The sequence below is a fragment of the Styela clava genome, chromosome 3 (genome assembly GCF_964204865.1).
Source record: "Styela clava chromosome 3, kaStyClav1.hap1.2, whole genome shotgun sequence".
Lineage (NCBI taxonomy): Eukaryota > Metazoa > Chordata > Ascidiacea > Stolidobranchia > Styelidae > Styela > Styela clava.
This window is the reverse complement of record NC_135252.1, coordinates 19,434,291-19,452,212: the sequence shown is the minus strand read 5'-3', so window position 1 is coordinate 19,452,212 and position 17,922 is coordinate 19,434,291. Positions and strand designations below refer to the sequence as shown.

The following is a 17,922-nucleotide window of genomic DNA, read 5'->3' as shown; positions in this document are numbered from 1 at the left end:
AGCATTGGCATGGAACATAAGAATGAACTACATTCTTTCCCAGGGATATACTATAAAAATGAGCAATTTTCTCATTCTTGTTCTCGTGATATCATTATCTTTCACTGCGTCGTCGTGATCATCCGGCTGCATAACAATTCTCGCAAACAAATAATTGAATGTTCTCCACCGGGTGTATATCCACTTTAACCACTGGCGACTGCATTAGCAGGCTTGTATTGTTAATTGCAACAAAAACGGGTATTTTGAAATAGTACTCTTTATTTTACGCGTATGTTTCGACAGTATTTCCATATACTGTATATGGGTCGCGACCCAAAGCTGGGCTCAACAAATACCTAAAAGTTAATGATTTTATTTCCTAGTAAATTTGGTGCTTGCGTAGTTTGTGCCCCAAGATTTCGCACAACCTGAACATAGTATTGTAACATGTTATGGTTCATGTTGTGCGTCATCATGATGCACAGGTTTGACGAAAAACACTAATACAAATATCGAGCCGTAAAAAAAATTGCTCAAGGCTGCAAACTCCACACCCATGTAGAAATGACGGGCAATGACCCCAAGATGAATAATCACAAATAAAAAAAAAATTATGTCTGAAATCAAACTTGGGCCAAAAAGGTCCCCTTATCTGCCGGACTAATAGTAGTTTGGATGTATATTTGCTTAGCTGTATTAATGAATGATCTTGAGACACAAAATCACAGTCATTTGCCGCATGATAAATCTCCTCAAGAGCATTTCGCTGTAAAACAAATATTTGTGAAGCATGAAAAATCGCCGCAAGAGCATTTTGCTGTAAAACAAGTATTTGTGATTAAAACAATTAGGTTTATAAGATTAGGGTATGCTCCTAAATAACGAATCTTTTTTTAAATAAAGAGGGTCTTCAAACACCTGATTCATGCTTATATCACAAATACTTGTTTTACAGCAAAATGCTCTTGCGGCAATTTTTCCTATGCGGCGAAATTTCCTGCGGCGAGATTTCTTATGGCAAAATTTCCTGCGGCGACTTTTCCTAGAACCATCACAGTAGGTATCGGTATCAGGATATCGGTGAGTTTACCCTAAATGTCCTCGCTTTTCCAGGCCCTTTAACAATGATTCATGTTTCCAGTTTTCACGTGAATTACAATAAATATTGATCCGAGCTACGACTGTATTATCAAATCTTTAACAGTTCCGGTACCGTACCCAGTTAAAAAAAATCTTCCGACTTTCGCTAAACAAGAAATCCCATGACACGTGTTTGCGTAATCTCTACAAGTAATTTTTATTTCTGTTGACGTCATCACACAAAACGTCGAAGTGAAAAACGAATCCCATAAAACCCACAGAACTTGGAAATATATAAAAGTAATAGCCTTCTTGTGATAACAACAAACTTTAACCACCTAAAGCTATATTTCCAGTAGGGATTATGTCACAACAACAACAACAACAACTTGACGAATATAACACAACAACGTAACAACAACAACAACATTTCGGGTCCACAAATAAGAGCGACCACGGTAAGTAGCGTTTATTTGTATCCAAACAACGATGTAAATATTTAAAAAAAATATTCGGAAAAACATATTTTTCCGTTTCTAGCCTTCTTGTGATAACAACAAACTTTAACCACCTAAAGCTATATTTCCAGTAGGGATTATGTCACAACAACAGCAACAACAACTTGACGAATATAACACAACAACGTAACAACAACAACAACAACATTTCGGGTCCACAAATAAAAGCGACCACGGTAAGTAGCGTTTATTTGTATCCAAACAACGATGTAAATAATTAAAAAAAATATTCGGAAAAACATATTTTTCCGTTTCTAGCTTCGCTCGGAATAACTATGGAGCTTAAATCATTTGATTTCCCTGTTTGCGAGAAAGTGATGACGGTGGTTTACTCACAGTTGTAATTATTGCGGCATTAACAATCACTCAGTAGGATATGATAGGATTTACATATTTAGAGGGAGAGGAAAGTCGAAAAGACGGCTTAATCGTATGGCGAACCACGAAATCTTGTCCAGTTACAAGTCCGAGTTCGGTATGGGGTTAGTTAGGCAGTCATATGTTTCGGGAGCATGGACTTGATGGCGGAGGAAGCTGTAACCGACCAGCGGCTACGTGAACCACCCTACAGCGGCGAGGAGTTCAACAATCCTCTCACACATACCTATCCCGACATGCGAATCAAAGCAGAATAATCACAGGTGCGGTGGCAGAGGTAACGCTTAGCGCGATGCGCCACACCGCCGAGCCTGTTTTTGAATTTGGCAAACGTAAATTTCATGATTACTTCTATCATTTATTTGATTATTCATATTATTTATTTAAAATTCAAATCTGTTAAAAAGTCTTTGCAGAAATTAAACAAAAATTGGCATGGGATTTTATTTTGTATTTACAAGCAAACAAGAAAGCTTTACATACACAAATACAACAGATATTCAAAGCATGATATAAACGTTATACATAAAAAAAGAATGAAGCAACGAGCTTTGTTTCAAACTCTCAGCAACTTCACCTTCCCTTTGATCCAGACTTCTTGTCAATCTAAAATTATATATGAAGTAAACATTTATAAAGCTTTGGTTAATTGTGACTGGAATAGTGTGTTGAAAATTCGTTTCATAAATTATCTAATTAACAAAAAAAATCCGTTTTCTTTATGCATACCATCCTTGCAGGTACTCCTGTAGTATGCGAACCAAGATGGCGGACACCGGAACGTAGTATGTGTACCAGGTTAGGGTTAGGCCATAATTTTATTCCAATTTTCCTTATTTTAGTTCTGTTATGAGTTCGGGGACTAGTCAAGTGACTCCCGTAGTATTTGTACCTGAAATTATGGCCTAACCCAGGGGTCACCAAACTTTTTTGACCGCGGGCCGGGTTTGACTCAAACTGTGTTGAAACGGGCCGGATGAATATTTTTGTCAATGCAATACAATAAATTCACCAAAGTTGGGAAAGCCATTCAATTCATTCAACAATATATATTCTACATTTCTGAAGACCGCGGGCCGTAGTTTGGTGACACCTGGCCTAACCCTAACCTGGTACACATACTATGTTCCGGTGTCCGCCATCTTGGTTCGCATACTACGGGAATACCTCCATGCAGTACGTTGACACCTCGGTCATATTTTACCGATCCATAAGAGGAAGAAGAATTCTTTTTCATATAACTGTTTGGAGCTCCAGAAGTATGTGCACCAAGATGGCGCACAACCTGAACATAGTATGTGTACCAGGTTAGAGTTCAGGTTGTGCGCCATCTTGGTGCACATACTTCGGGAGCGCCAACTGTTTTACATATCGAATAAAATTATATGTCTGTACAGATATAATTGATTTATATTGAAAAATCATATACTAATCTTCAGTGAGAAATTTATTTTTATGCCATAAACTAGTGCATATAATAATCTTTGGATAAAACTAATAAAAAATAGAATAGTAAAACAACCTGTCGAAATTTCATGCATGCGGTTCAAAACATCTTTCAGTTCATTTGTTCTCTGTCGTATGCTTTGACTTTCGATTTTCTACAAAATAAAAAGAATAATGAATGAATATATATTTATATCTATACAGGGTGGTCGCTAGAAAAACAGAAAATTTGTCAAACAGCTATTTATTTTTACGAAGAATAACAAAAATGTTGAAAGGCATATTCCACCTATAGATGCTCAAAATGTCGTTCGTGCACTTCAGAGCATTGTCTTAATATAGAAGTCCAAGCTTGTGTTGCGCTTTAAAGATTAACTTGTGGGATATCGTTCCAATTCCACCTATACGCATTTTATTCATGACCTCAATCTGACCTTCAAATTTTCTGCTTTTCTACTGACCACCCTGTATATATACATTCATAGTGTTGTATCATAATGAAATGATAATACAAAAAATCGATTTCTTTGTTTATGTTTGAATGCCATTTTATTGTCGTTTATAAACATTTCAACTTTATTCATCAATGAATATTAAATATGATCTTCATTCAAAAGTTGAAATAAACATACTTTGTATGCTTTAACCCAATCCATAGCTGCTTGAGATTTTTGCAGAATTTTCTCCTGGTCACCAGGGCTTACACTGGTTGTGTCTTTTTGAACGATTTGCTTGATTTTGTAAACTAAATCCTCTAACTCGTTCTTTGCTGCACTCTTCTCTTTCCATTCCACATCTTCTATTCTGAATTTTTCCGCCGCAGCGATCTGTAAATACAGGATGTCCGAAAAACTTTCGCTCGAATATAAAGTCTTTATAATCAAATGATAATTTTTTTTCGAATTGTGAAGGTTGTAGTTTGCATCTGTCATACAATAAAATATATATAAACTTACAATCATTATTGTAAAATCGGGCAAAACTTTTTGGACACTCTGTATTATAGCATGTTTGGTGATTACTGAAATAAAAGTATAGACGGCAAAACGGAAATTATTCAGACAAGAAAGAAACTATGCACTCTGAGGACTGCGGTTAGGATGGGATAGAATTTACATATTTATCCCTGGGTAGAGGAAAGCCGATGCGACGTCAATACACGATTTCGACTTAGAATAGGATTTACATTTTGTCCCGAGGAGAGGAAAGCCGATACGACGGCTTAATGTCTTACAAAAGCTAAACTTGAAGACAATGAATGTCAAAAATGATTTTAATCGTCATTTCAACAAATTTTCTGAGCTAATTTCTATACAAAACATCAAAACTTGATTTTATTTTGGTTTTCGCAGCACCAGGCGTACCAGACTGAATTACCCAAATGGCCGGATTTGGCCCGCGGGCCGTAGTTTGACCATGTCAGCTCTAAACTGCAGTTAGCTACACAGTCAGGATTTTGTTGAATAGGAAAAAATAAAGAAGAATATTAAATTAAACTATTTAGTACATAATATATTTACTATGGTGGACTAAGTATAAAGTGGACTGTTGAATTTTTTGAACGCATTTATTTTCTGATAGAGTCATTTTTTTTATCATATTTACTATCTTCAAATAACTAATTATTAACAATTAGACATTCCGAAAACAACACATATATTAAATTGCTCAGCTGACTCGTTCTGTGCTCAACTGTGATGACCCTGGGAATAACATTAGCAAATGAACTAGCGATAAGTCTAACTTTATTTAATCACGACTTCAACAAGAAAAATCATTAGTATAAACAAACCATTTTTTCTATTTCATCCTTTGCCATCAGTTTCTCGTCATTAGTTATTTTTATTTTGTTTTCGCTGCCTGACTTTGGGTCGTAGGCTGTTACAATCAGAATTCCGGATCTGTCAATTTCAAAGACTGATTGAACGCTGGCAACGCCTCTCGGTGCAGGTGTAATTCCTCTTAATACAAATGTTCCAAGATGGTGATTGTCGTGAATGCAAGGTCTTTCACCTTCATACACCTAATAAGTGTAAAAATTTATTTTCAAAGTCAAAGAGACATTTATGAGACTTGACAGAGTTAACACAGTACAGAGTTTTTAAGATAAGTGTTTTATACAGGGTGTTTCCGTAAATTCCTCTTACAATTTGTTGTATTCTAATCAGTAATCGTTTTGATATTTTTACTTCATTTAATACACATGTGAGGGCCAAAACAAAATATGGTATTGATAAGTTCTCTTTGTAATTTTAAGACTTTATGGGCACCCTGTATTTTATTTAATTTGAAAAACTGTTTCACAAATATTTAATTCTTTCACAAAATATCTAAAATTGAATTTTGACCACATACAAGTTTTTTTTATTTAGTTTAATCTGGTATGTTCGAGTAATTCCAATTCCTTTGCGTTGCAAAGCGAACAACGCATGTCTAAGATCAATGACCAAAATTTTGGTGCCTGCGACTACTAGTATGCCAATGTTAAAAGGTAAGGCCCGTGGTTTTACCCAGTTATTTGTATCTGGCCCTACTGTCATAAAGGTTGCACAGAACTGATTCAAATTAAAGAATTTATTTGAAGCAATTACTGTAGCATTTGAGCAATGACCCGAATCCTGAATGTAATATGACATAAATTACACAAACCTTGAAACTAAGAGCGGTTTGGTTGTCTGCAGAAGTTATGAAATTTTGCGTCATTCTTGTCGGAATCTTTGTATTTCTTGGAATAACAACAAACATATCCGACACTCCAACATCAGTTCCAATCGAGAGTGGAGTTACATCCAGGAGTTGGAAACGCTCTTTCTAAATAGGTAGGATTTACATATTTATCTCGATGGAGGGGAAAGCCGATAAGACGGCTTAATTATATGGCGAACCACGGCCATTCGTCCGGTTACAGTCTATGTCGAGTATGGGATTAGTTAGCCAGTTATTTGTTTTATGGAAGAATGAACTAGATGGTGGAAGAATCCGTAACCAATCAGTGGTTACGTGAATCACCATACGGCGACGAGAAATCGAGCATTCTTCTAGAACATAGCTATCCCGCGTGGGATTTGAACTTGCGAACCAATGCAGGGTAATCAGAGGTGCAATGGCGAGTGTATTTCCAACGCTTAGCACAATGCACACCGCCGATTATTAAGGTTTGGTAATATGAAATAGATATGTTTCAAAATTATTAACCTACATTAATACAACGGAGCGATGCTCAAATATATGGAAACGAAAACCAAAGCGAAGAACTAGTCTGCCTAACCTTTAACAGTAGGGGAAGGTGGGGTACGTTGGGACATGGGGCACAGTGGAAAATCAGCTATCACACTGATACTATATCCGCAATCCTGTCCGTGGCTCGATGTTCCAATCCGCCCTTCGGTGAGTTACAACGTCCCCGCGAACGGACAACGGACGGGTAGAGCGGCGCAAGCTATGGGGTGAAATTGGTATTGGGAGGTTGAAAAAAAAATTTCACCGTTCCAGTTTTTTCTTTTTTTTAGTTTAGCCTTTCCAACGAGACAAACCATCGTCTGATATTCTTTAGCGTCAGTCCACTGTAAAATATTCCTAACGTTAGCGATTGGCTGTGCCTTCCGAATTTTGCCGTGGGATGGTTTGAAAATATTTGTTTCCTATGGGGAACAATGGACCGGGGTTCAGTGGGATATGCTCTACAGGGCACAATTCGACAGTGTTTGATACAATAAGTGCTTAGAGACTTAGAGATGCGTTATATTTTGTGTAATATAATGGTTTCTTTCGACCCATGGCCCAATATGGAATATATTCGAGAATCAATAATATTTCCAGATTTAGATTCGAGGAAGGAAATAATCAATTTTTTTTGCAAAATGTTTTGTCAAAATATCTGAACTATTTCAGTTGAACATTGATTTTAAAAATATTAAATCTTCAAATTCGAAGTCTCCCCGTACTTTAGACGATTATGCTGATTAATTGCTTATTTTTAAGGGCATACTTCGTTGAATTTTGACAGACTGACCCATTGTGCCCCAGGGTCTGTCCGATTGTGCCCCACAAGTGGGGTACAGTGGGACACTTGACAGACGTTTTTCAAAGCATTTTGGTAGTAAGATGTGTGTCGCAAGGGAATTTCTTTGTTGCTGAATAAAAACTACATTTACCCCTCTATGCATTAGTCCCGCAAACTTATGAGAATATGCAGAATTAACGGCTCAAAATATGCAAAAGAAAAAAAGTGTCCCAACCTTCCCCACTTTCCCCTACCAGTAGCGTCAAAACGGTCGTCAGGCGGATGAAAAACCGTGTTCTCATTAATAAAAAATAATACAGCGAAATTTTGTATGAAATATCAGTTCTCATAGGATTCATTGTAAATTCAGAAATAAACGAAAGTCAAAACCTTCTGGAGAAAAATACAATCGTTAACCACCTAAAATTCTAAAGCAATTGGTTCAGTAGTTAAATGAGAAAATCGATTTTTTTTCTTACGGTAACAAGAAAAAAAAGACTAACAACAACAAGATAATAACAAAATAATCCATATGTCCATTTCGTGTCCAATAATGTGATTATCCAATTGTATATTATTTCCATAGCAGTAATGCTTTTGATTTACCTGAACTAAAAAAAATTCACACCAAATGAAACGATTTTGGTGTCATTGTATAGTAAGAGACAGAACGCAAAAGCGTCTCTATTCGCGAGTAACTGAACATTATTTCAAAACATTATTCTGCGTCAAGTTAAGTGAAAACAATCCGTGATTAATTGCTTTCAACGGAAAATTACAATTTATTTGAAAGCATACAGTAAACATTCGTTAGATGACGCTAGCGCACACCTAACGAGTATTCGACACTTGTGCAACAATCTCACTTGACTGCTTTCATGAAGTAGTATTTGGATTTAACATTTGATGATATTAGAAATGACATCTCGTACGGAATTCTTAATGTTCGATTTGTCGGTATGCAAGTCTGTGTGCCACTTTCCTACAATTATCACGAAGTCAAATCTATTGCATAATTTACAATAGTTATACAACTAGTTATAAATGATTTTGATAAGAAAGGTATGCTCAATCAGTGCAAAGTGCCTCCACTTTCAAATTTGTGACTAACCACTTCAGATCCTCCTGAACTAATGTTTTTAGCTAATGCTGCAGCTCCATATGCTACTGCTTCGTCTGGGTTTATTTTTCTACATATCTCTTTTCCCTCGAAAAAATCTTGCAGAAGTTTTCGAATTTTTGGAATCCGAGTTGACCCTCCTACAAGGACAATATCGTCAATCTAAAAAATTAAAAATCTATTGATTGATTTGACAAATATTACAAAAATCTATTTTGTACATATAAAGGTACTCCCGTAGTATGTGAACCAAGATGGCGAACACCGGTACGTAGTATGTGTACCAGATTAAGGTTAGGCCATAATTTTATTCAAATTTTCTTTATTTTAGTTCTATTACGAGTTTGGGAACTAGTTAAGTGACTCCCGTAGTATTTTAACCTAAAATTAGGGCCTAACCCTAACCTGGTACAGATACTACGTTCTGGTGTCCGCCATCTTGGTTCACATACTACGGGAGCACCCATATAAATTTGTATCTTAGTTAAAAGATTTAAAATTATTATTCAAAGTACTTGGAGAAAATATGTTACCATACCTGGTTTTTGTTCACTTTGGCATCAGAAAGAACAGTTTTAACAGCAGTGAGCGTGCTATCAAACAGATCCGCATTCATGGCCTCAAATTTTGCTTGACTGATATTGCTTCTAAAGTCCAAGCCCATAAACAGTCCGTCAAGCTGAATTCTGGAAATGTTTATTTTGCATTAGATTTAGAAATATAGCTACATAACCCCATTTTGGCGAATCTAACATAGAGGTATTTCTTCTGCCATTTGGATAATTTTTAGAAGCTTTATACCGACTTTGATTACTTGTTTATATTTTCATTTATAATTTTTCTGCTTACTTTGCACTGGTAGACACAGAGAGTTTCCTTTTTGCTGCTTCGCACGCCACTCTCAGTCGACTAACAGCTCGTTTGTTAGTTGACATGTCAACTCCATGCTTATCACCGAACTCTTCAACAAAATGATCAACCATTCGATAATCAAAATCTTCACCTGTTGTATGTTGTAAATATTTTTTATATTTAGATTATTTCGCATTCTTTTTAAACAAGAAAGCGATGCTCAAATAAATGATCATATGAGTCGTACCTACCAACTTACCTATCTACCTGTATCAATTAATCTCCTAGTTTCGCTTAGCGTCGCGTCAAATTGCAAAATCCGTCATGCTTGGCGGATTAAAAACAATGTTTCCATGAAAAATAAAAATATAGCGATTTTTTGAATGAATATCAGATCTCATAGGATTCGCGAAAATTTACGAATAAAAAAAAGTAATACCCTTCTAGCAAAAAATACAACCATTGAATATTCGAAGCGATTGGTCCAATAGGTAACGAGAAAAATATTTTTCCATACGGCCTCAACAAGAGGAAGAATACTAACAAGATGATCAACAACAAAATATGAAAACGATCCAAAAGTCCATTTCGTGTCAAATAAATCGGAGGTTTAAAAGACAATCTGACGAAAGTGTGGTAGGATCAATATTATGTTTAATGGGAAATAATTTTTCTCTCATTTTGATATATAGTTGAATTTGAATTTGAATTCGAAAATATAGTTCCGTATCGGCATTGAACGAAGTTTTGTCTCAACTTAATAATACTGTTGTATTTACTTTAACATAAGAATCCAATATCTACTATTCAGCCTGACAAATACGCTCGAAATTTTAACATGTGATATAAATAGCAGAATTCCAAGAACTGAGATGTCTTTTTGTTTGCTCCCTCTATAACAACTTATGTAAATACAGAAAATTTCACAAGCAATTACCAACTCACCTCCGAGATGAGTGTTCCCACCAGTTGCTTTGACATCAAATATTTGTTCCTCGATTGTTGCGATAGTTACATCGAATGTTCCGCCACCAAGATCAAAGATCAACACGGTTCGTTCCTCATTGCTCTAAAATATTTCCAAATAGATATTTATTAATACCAAGAGTAACTTTTCAATCAAGTACGTATGAAACTTATAATCAGTGGTTTTCAAACTTTTTAAGCCGCGCCCCATTTTTAGAATTTGTCAAGTCTCGCTTGTCAACCTCAAACATGACTAGCTAACAATAAGCTACAAATAACAGATAATAAGGCGAAAGTATGTTTTATTCAAAAACACGTCGAAAATACGTGGATGAAACGTAAATAATGAAATGAATGAAAAGTTTTTAGATGTAAATATCGAAAATAAGGCCGGCAAGATCAAATCTAACAAATATTTCATTTTCAATTTACCCCCCCCCCCCCCCCCCCCAATAAAAAAAATTGTCTATTAAGTCTCTTGAATTGCATAGTATGGTTATTGCAACAGCATCCTTGCGTTATACGCATACCGATCCACTAGCGTAACAGCAATGAGGAAGGATTGGCAGTTAGTCTTGTGTAACCTCTACTGATAGTTTTATGATAGTTATGTTTACATTTGACCAATTAGTTACTTTTTTCTCTGTATGTGTCCCAAACAAACAATAAACAATTATTTGCTATTGCAAGAATCACGATAACACAGACGAATATAATACGCGTCTGATTTTTGTTTTCAATTCAATATAAATTAAAATTATTATGAAACCTGGAAATAACGTAATTAACGTAACCAAAGGAGAGTTGAAAACTAAGGATCATTCGGCGTTCAAATTTAAAAAGAAAAATTCGACATATATATTGGTTTTATAAGTTATTCAATAGTCTTGCTGCACACTAACACAAATATATTTTTGCAACGTTTTGTCTGACCAAGGTCTTCCACAGACATAGTACATAATTCAACTAAAACAAGACTAGCACATTTATACAATGGGTGTGTAGAAACCCAATCTTTAGTATTGGTTTTATGCTGAAGCGTTTTATTCAACTCACTTTGTTATCCAGGCCATATGCAATTGCAGCTGCAGTCGGTTCATTGATCATCGATAGAACATTCAAACCAGCGATTCTTCCAGCATCTCTAGTGGCTGTTCGTTGAGCGTCGTTGAAGTAGGCTGGGACCGTAATAACGGCGTCAGTGATTTTTTCTCCCATGTACGCTTCAGCCGCTTCCTTCAATTCGGTCAGAACCATGGCGCTTATTTCTTCGGGGAAAAACGTTTTAACTTCGTCTTTATATGTTACCTATAAAAATAGCCTTATCTTATTTTTTGCTCATCTGCCTATTTATCTATTTGAGTAAACGTTCTAGATCATTGGTGTGCAACATTTTCTGTTGGCGGGCCCTATAACCAACTTCAGACATCTAGATGGACACACAACGAATTGAAAAATTAATAAGGCTATAGCTATAGCCTTACAGTAATTAGGGCACCGGGCAAAACGGCAAAAGATTTATCGGAAAAATGGAGTATGGATTTTCACTCATGCGTGCGCCTTTTTAAACATAAACTGTCGGATTAAAATTTAATGCTCGATGAGATATGAGTGTTGAGGGCCGCACTGAATGGCTTGGCGGCCCGTTGTAGTCCGCGGGCCGCCTGTTGCACACTCCTGTTTAAGATGTCCTAAACGCGTTTAAAAATGAGTATGATAGAACAAAAAACATTTGCATATCTAAATACAATTAATATATAATGATTCACCTGCAATTTTGGTCTGTCACCCACTTCGACGATTCTGAATCCCCATAGCTTCATATCCTCTTGAACCGTTGGATCGTTGAACTTGCGGCCAATCAAACGTTTGATCTCTATCAAAAGAGATAAGCCCAATTACAATAACGAGTTGAACAACGTCAATTCAGGGTGAATGCTAAAATATGGGACAGAATATGCATTCACAGGCAGCGCAACCATTTGAAGAAGATGTGCGTAATATTAGTTTGATTGAGGAAGAAAAAGTTGCTTATATATACGTTGCTTAGGTACTCCCGTAGTATGTGTACCAGGTTAGGATTAGGCCATAATGTTATTCTGATTGTCATTATTTTATTTCTAATTCGAGTTCGGGGACTGTCTGTGTTAGCCAAGTGAATATTCCCCCTGCCCATAGAGTTCAGTCCCTTTACACAACTCGATGTGAAGTATTCGAACAAAATTAGTTACCTCCATATTGGTACACACACACACTTCTGGAGCGCCGTTGCTTTGTAATTAGTATATATAAGCCCATTGCTTCGAAGTAAATATCTACTAGCTATCTGACATATGCCATAATACCAATTTTGTTTTTGAATGGCTGCTTGAAAGACATAGATATAAAAAAAATGTATTTGCGTGATAAATAAGTTTGTTAAATATTGTCATCACAATATAACATCCAACTGTTAATAAAAAATATATAAAAGTTGCTTATATTTCTTAGCCCATCGGTAAAACAAATATATACGAATAATTTGAACACATGCCATGCATAGCAATTTTTTAAAGTATGCTTAGAATACATAGATATATATGTAAAACATCATGTTTTATACAGAATAGCGTTTAGAAATTATTACAATGAATCTACAAACGACCAAATACAAATAAAGTAGTTAAATTTCTGTAGTCTCATTGTGAGAGAAAAAAACGGTTGGGGATACTTGAGTATTCAGAAAAAACTTATAGGGGCGTACTATATAAGGATTGTTACAGTTATACTATGATTATCGTCGAAAAGTGAAAGATATCTCACGAAATAAAGTATTTTCGCAATTCATTGATGCTTCCTCCTTCGCCGCTTCTCCAACCAATTTTTGCGAATCCGTGAATGAAATCCATGATGGTGTTACTCGACTGCCTTGATCATTTGCTATTATTTCGACCTTAAAATTTTATAAGTGATATTACTTGGCTTATATTGGCTGTATGTGTATATTACATTGCTGCATATGCATATGAGTTGGCTGTATATACATATGACATTGGCTGAAGGCCTCTATATGTATAGGGCTTTGTCTGCATATGCATATCTGGTTCACTCTATATGTATATGGCCTTGGCTGTATATGCATAATTGGTTGACTCTATATGTATATGATTTGACTGTGCATATGGGATTCGCTGTATGTATACTCATATATGTATATGCATATTTTCAGCTATATTTGTATATCATGTTACCAACCCGAAGATTTCTATGACTCTCTGAGACTTTTGTTTCTTAAATCTATATGTTTGTTTATTGCCCTGTTCAACACAACTATAAAAATAACAACTTCAATACTTACTCGATTGTTCCTGTAAACAGCTACGCAAGAATTGGTTGTTCCCAAATCAATTCCTATGGCAGTCATGGTTAGGTTTAAAAGCTCTATAACATTGCTACAACTAGTCAATATGCTATACGTTGAAAAATTCAAAACCATGAGTATACTTATATGCAATACAAAATAGTATTTAATTAGCGTTATCAGAGGGTTTTAAGTTATGCTCCGGTTTGAAAAAATAATATCCTAAATTTTCTCTAGAACTGTTGTAATAATTATCCATAGAAACAAAAGGCACAAGAACTTAATTCAAAAGATATATACAAAACTATTTCATGTATGAATCGGAATGATAGTTCAAATCTCATACAAAATAACAGATACACTATTTTTAAATATGGGATTGCTGATGATTATCGTGATGACTTTCTCCATATGCTTTTTTTTAATCTTATCATTTCTCTCTTACTCATTTTTTAATAGAAACCTCGCAATATACGCCATTGTTTCATAATCTTGATGGAACCCCTTGGTTTCGGTGGAGCTTTCCAAAAGTTCGACCAATGTACATTGAAATAGTTTTATACCATAGTCTTTCTATCACGCAGCCTATTAAATATTTAAAAATAACTTTCAATAAACGCAGATATGCAAACTTCCACATTTAGGCAACTCACAATATCACAATAAAGCGTACGTGTAGTTTCACACAATAACTATTTCATCTTTTATCCCAGAACTTTCTTAAAAAACTTGTTGAATCATCACAGATGTTGCACGCTTTGGTGTACTTTTGTAGAGTGGCGTGATTAGACTAATGGTTGTGGTTTCAAATTAACTTTGGTTATATTGGTAAAATATTTTCGTGAACGACATCTTATTCACAACCAACGGATAGTAGTTCAACATACAATTTAAAAAACAGCTATTTAAAAGCAGTTTGATTGCATTCAATTCATCTTTACCCTGTCTTTACACTTTTATGAAGCCTTGCTATATCAAACAATATTTAGTCACCTCGATAAAAGAGGAACCGACAACAACATTCCACCATTCTACAAAGAAAGCCACTGGCGCGTTACAGTTGTTCCACAGTCCATTGGTCGTCGCTTGTTAATGCCTGTCAAGCTTAAGTCAGACATAAAGAACCCTTAGTTAGAGCCAATCGCACAACTTTAACATGAATTAAATGCCACGCGTGCCTGGCAAGATTAAAAATATTCGCCGTAGATAACTATTGAGACGTATATAACACGCAGACCATTGTTGTTTATAAAGCACAACCTTTTCAGATTTTTGCCAAATAAATTCAACCACACCAAAGTTGAAAACAAAATCTATTGGCAAACTCGTGCCCGATTCCTAAAAAAACGGAAAATTGGCTGGGTCATGTTCGTCTGCTTATTTCCTATTTATGTTAACGACAGTTTTAGCCAACTTACACTTAGGGAAACTGTTCCAAAATGTTATGTCTAGTCTGTGCCCTGAGATACGTTGCAATTGAATCCAAAATCACAATGCAACCGCTGTGACATGTGCATACCTAACTTACCTTTGTAACTCGACTATTAACATAAAATATTTTTTTTGCGTCTCGTTCAAGTCTCGGAAAATGTGTCAGGTTACAGTGTTCTTGACCAATACGTATTCTGTTCGTATATGATTTTGTATTGGCACTGCAGTATAAATAATACAACTATATACTTAAAAATATCTAGTTTTTTATTAAATAACTGGTTTAGGTTGTCAGTTTTTCATTACTCCAAAGGAAATGAGGTGTTACCTCGGAATGTTGCGTAATAGAAACATAATTTAACGCATCGTTGTCTTTGATACACATCATTGCTCAATGACGCTGCCTTGGCGAAATGATCATACATAAGCGAGCAAGTAGTATGAATACCAGCACACCCACTACAATCGACGACACTCCATATTATGTGAACCAAGATGGCAGGCTCCAGAACGTGGTGTGTGTACCAGGTTAGGGAATAATTTTATTCCAATTTTCCTTATTTTAGTTTTATTACGAGATCGGGGACTAGCAGAGTGACTCCCGTAATATTTGTACCTGAAATCATGGCCTAACCCTAATCTGGTATACATACTTCGTTCCGGTTTCCGCCATCTTGGTTCACATATACCTCTTGAGTACTTTATCGACTTTGCAAACAGCTGGTTGTTTGGTATACATTGTCGCCTTTTTATTATTTTTAAAGACAGGTGTCTATATGTTTATGATGGGAGTTTATTGTGTCGCTGTTCTGAGTACTGATCCTTATCAGGAACAATGTCTATTGTGTCATGTTACCCGTGCTCACACAAAAGCTAACCAATGAAGCAAAAACTAATTTTGCGGCGGCTGTATTATAGGAATTTGAATATTATGATCAGAAACGCTATAAAAACGCTTTTAATTTAATTCTTCGAGGAATATGGATCTTCGACATTATTGTTTTCCTCTACCACTAGGTTATTATCACGCAAACTTATCTATAGGCTGTCTCTTTAACATTCTACTTTACTTCCGTGCAAAAAGAAAAATCCGCAATATCACAACCCTAAGCCATACATTGGCTTAACGAGGTTTAATGGTACCATTGCTTTTCACGGTCGATTTTGTTAGGATCAACATTGTAACCGACGGATAATCATTTAAACTCTAACCTGGTAAACATACTACAGGAGTACCGGTATCCTGTTTTCTCATTTTTATTACGTCTTCTTCTTATTCACCTAAAACACAAGAGTACTTTGCAAAGAATAATATCAAGTAAAATTTTGTTGATGTGGACTTTGTAGTTCAATGCAGTCGTTTTCATTTTTGGAATGAACGTAATTGATCACTTGATTGTACTCGCAAGACCGGAACGATTTAAGGATATTTCAAATCAGTCGACGAGTTGAGTTGCCAATGGTTGCAGTTCTGTGTATTGAAGCGTATCAAATTTGCGTAACGCGTTTTATAAGTCTCGGGCGCCATCTATTGAGTCCATGAGCAACATGAATTTATCTAAAATTCAAAAAGTTAATATTTTCTAATTATCAGTTACAGGTGGTAATGACTTTTAGAAACTAATACAATATATATTCTTTATCATAAAAGATAATTATTTTATTCTCATTATACCTGTATTTGTCACAATAGTTAAAAAGGGTTACCTGATTTATTTTTTTGTATAGTAGTATGTTGCTATAAACATTCCGAATATTATAACATTTTACACAATTTGCGACAGTATAACAGTATTTATTGAATTGAGGATAATTAAATGCTCAGGTATGAATGACATTTACACTGTCTTCAATATCATTTAAAAATCAATTTTATTTTTTCAAATTAAATGGTACTCCCATAGTATGTGTACCAGGTTAGGTCATAATTTTAATCCGATTTTCCTCATTTTAGTTCTATTTCAAGTTCGAGCACTGTTTGTGTTAGCCAAGTGAATATACCCCTTGCACATACGTTTCAGTCTCTTTACACAACTTTATGTAAAGTAGGCGAACAAAAATAGTTACCTTCATGTAGGTACAAATATTTCTGGAGCGCCAATTAAATCGTGTACCTCCTTGAAATTTTATACTTTATACGACTCAGAGTGCTTTGTTTAATGCTACTCGTCCGTCGCACGGCACTTTAAGACCTTTGTGAATGCTCGATCTGTTTACTAAGAGACGTTTAGATATCGAAATAGAAACATTAAAAGAAATGACACGCGTGAATAGTTGCTGTAGCTTCGGTTTACTGTAAATTTTAGCATTACAGTATTTTTGTTTTACGTTTGTTTTGCATATAAGCACCCACTACATTAAATTCCAGATAAGATTTGAATTTCTGGTAATGCTTGGCCCCTTGGTCTTAGAGAAATCAATGATATTTTATAAGTATTATTTAAATTCAAGTTACGTAGTGTAAAAGTTTTTTTTGTTTCCAACAAACATTTAAATTCCTTAAATTAAAATTGAAGAAAAAATGATGTACATCTGATAAATAAATATGAATTTTTGTATTCAATATGTGAAAGGTTGATTATGTTTCATGAACTTACAAATACCGTCCATATTTTTAAGATTGGTCCTTATTTTGAAGGTCATGGTCTTGGAAAATACTTTTGTCTTTATTTCTGAGAAACGTCCTTATTTTGACATGTGTCCTTATTTTTCCTCAGGGATAAAGGTTCGATTGGTCAATTTGAATGATTGATTTGCTAGAAATATTATTAGAACCTCATTGCTTGCTACGCGCATTTATGACGCA

General features: G+C 35.3%; 1 protein-coding gene across 1 annotated transcript; it reads right to left on the bottom strand.

Annotated features, from left to right (window-relative positions):
- Positions 1-2,388: 2,388 nt before the first annotated feature.
- LOC120341958 (heat shock 70 kDa protein 1B-like) lies at positions 2,389-13,790 on the bottom strand. The gene is made up of 13 exons (XM_039410578.2): positions 13,683-13,790; positions 13,148-13,277; positions 12,115-12,221; positions 11,402-11,653; positions 10,325-10,448; positions 9,377-9,530; positions 9,066-9,213; positions 8,519-8,689; positions 6,054-6,215; positions 5,197-5,427; positions 4,037-4,231; positions 3,481-3,559; positions 2,389-2,564 (listed from the first exon to the last, which is right to left on the bottom strand). Exons 1-13 carry the CDS (start codon positions 13,746-13,748, stop codon positions 2,560-2,562), a joined length of 1,824 nt encoding a protein of 607 aa, XP_039266512.2. The 5' UTR covers positions 13,749-13,790; the 3' UTR covers positions 2,389-2,559.
- Between the last annotated feature and the right edge of the window lie 4,132 nt (positions 13,791-17,922).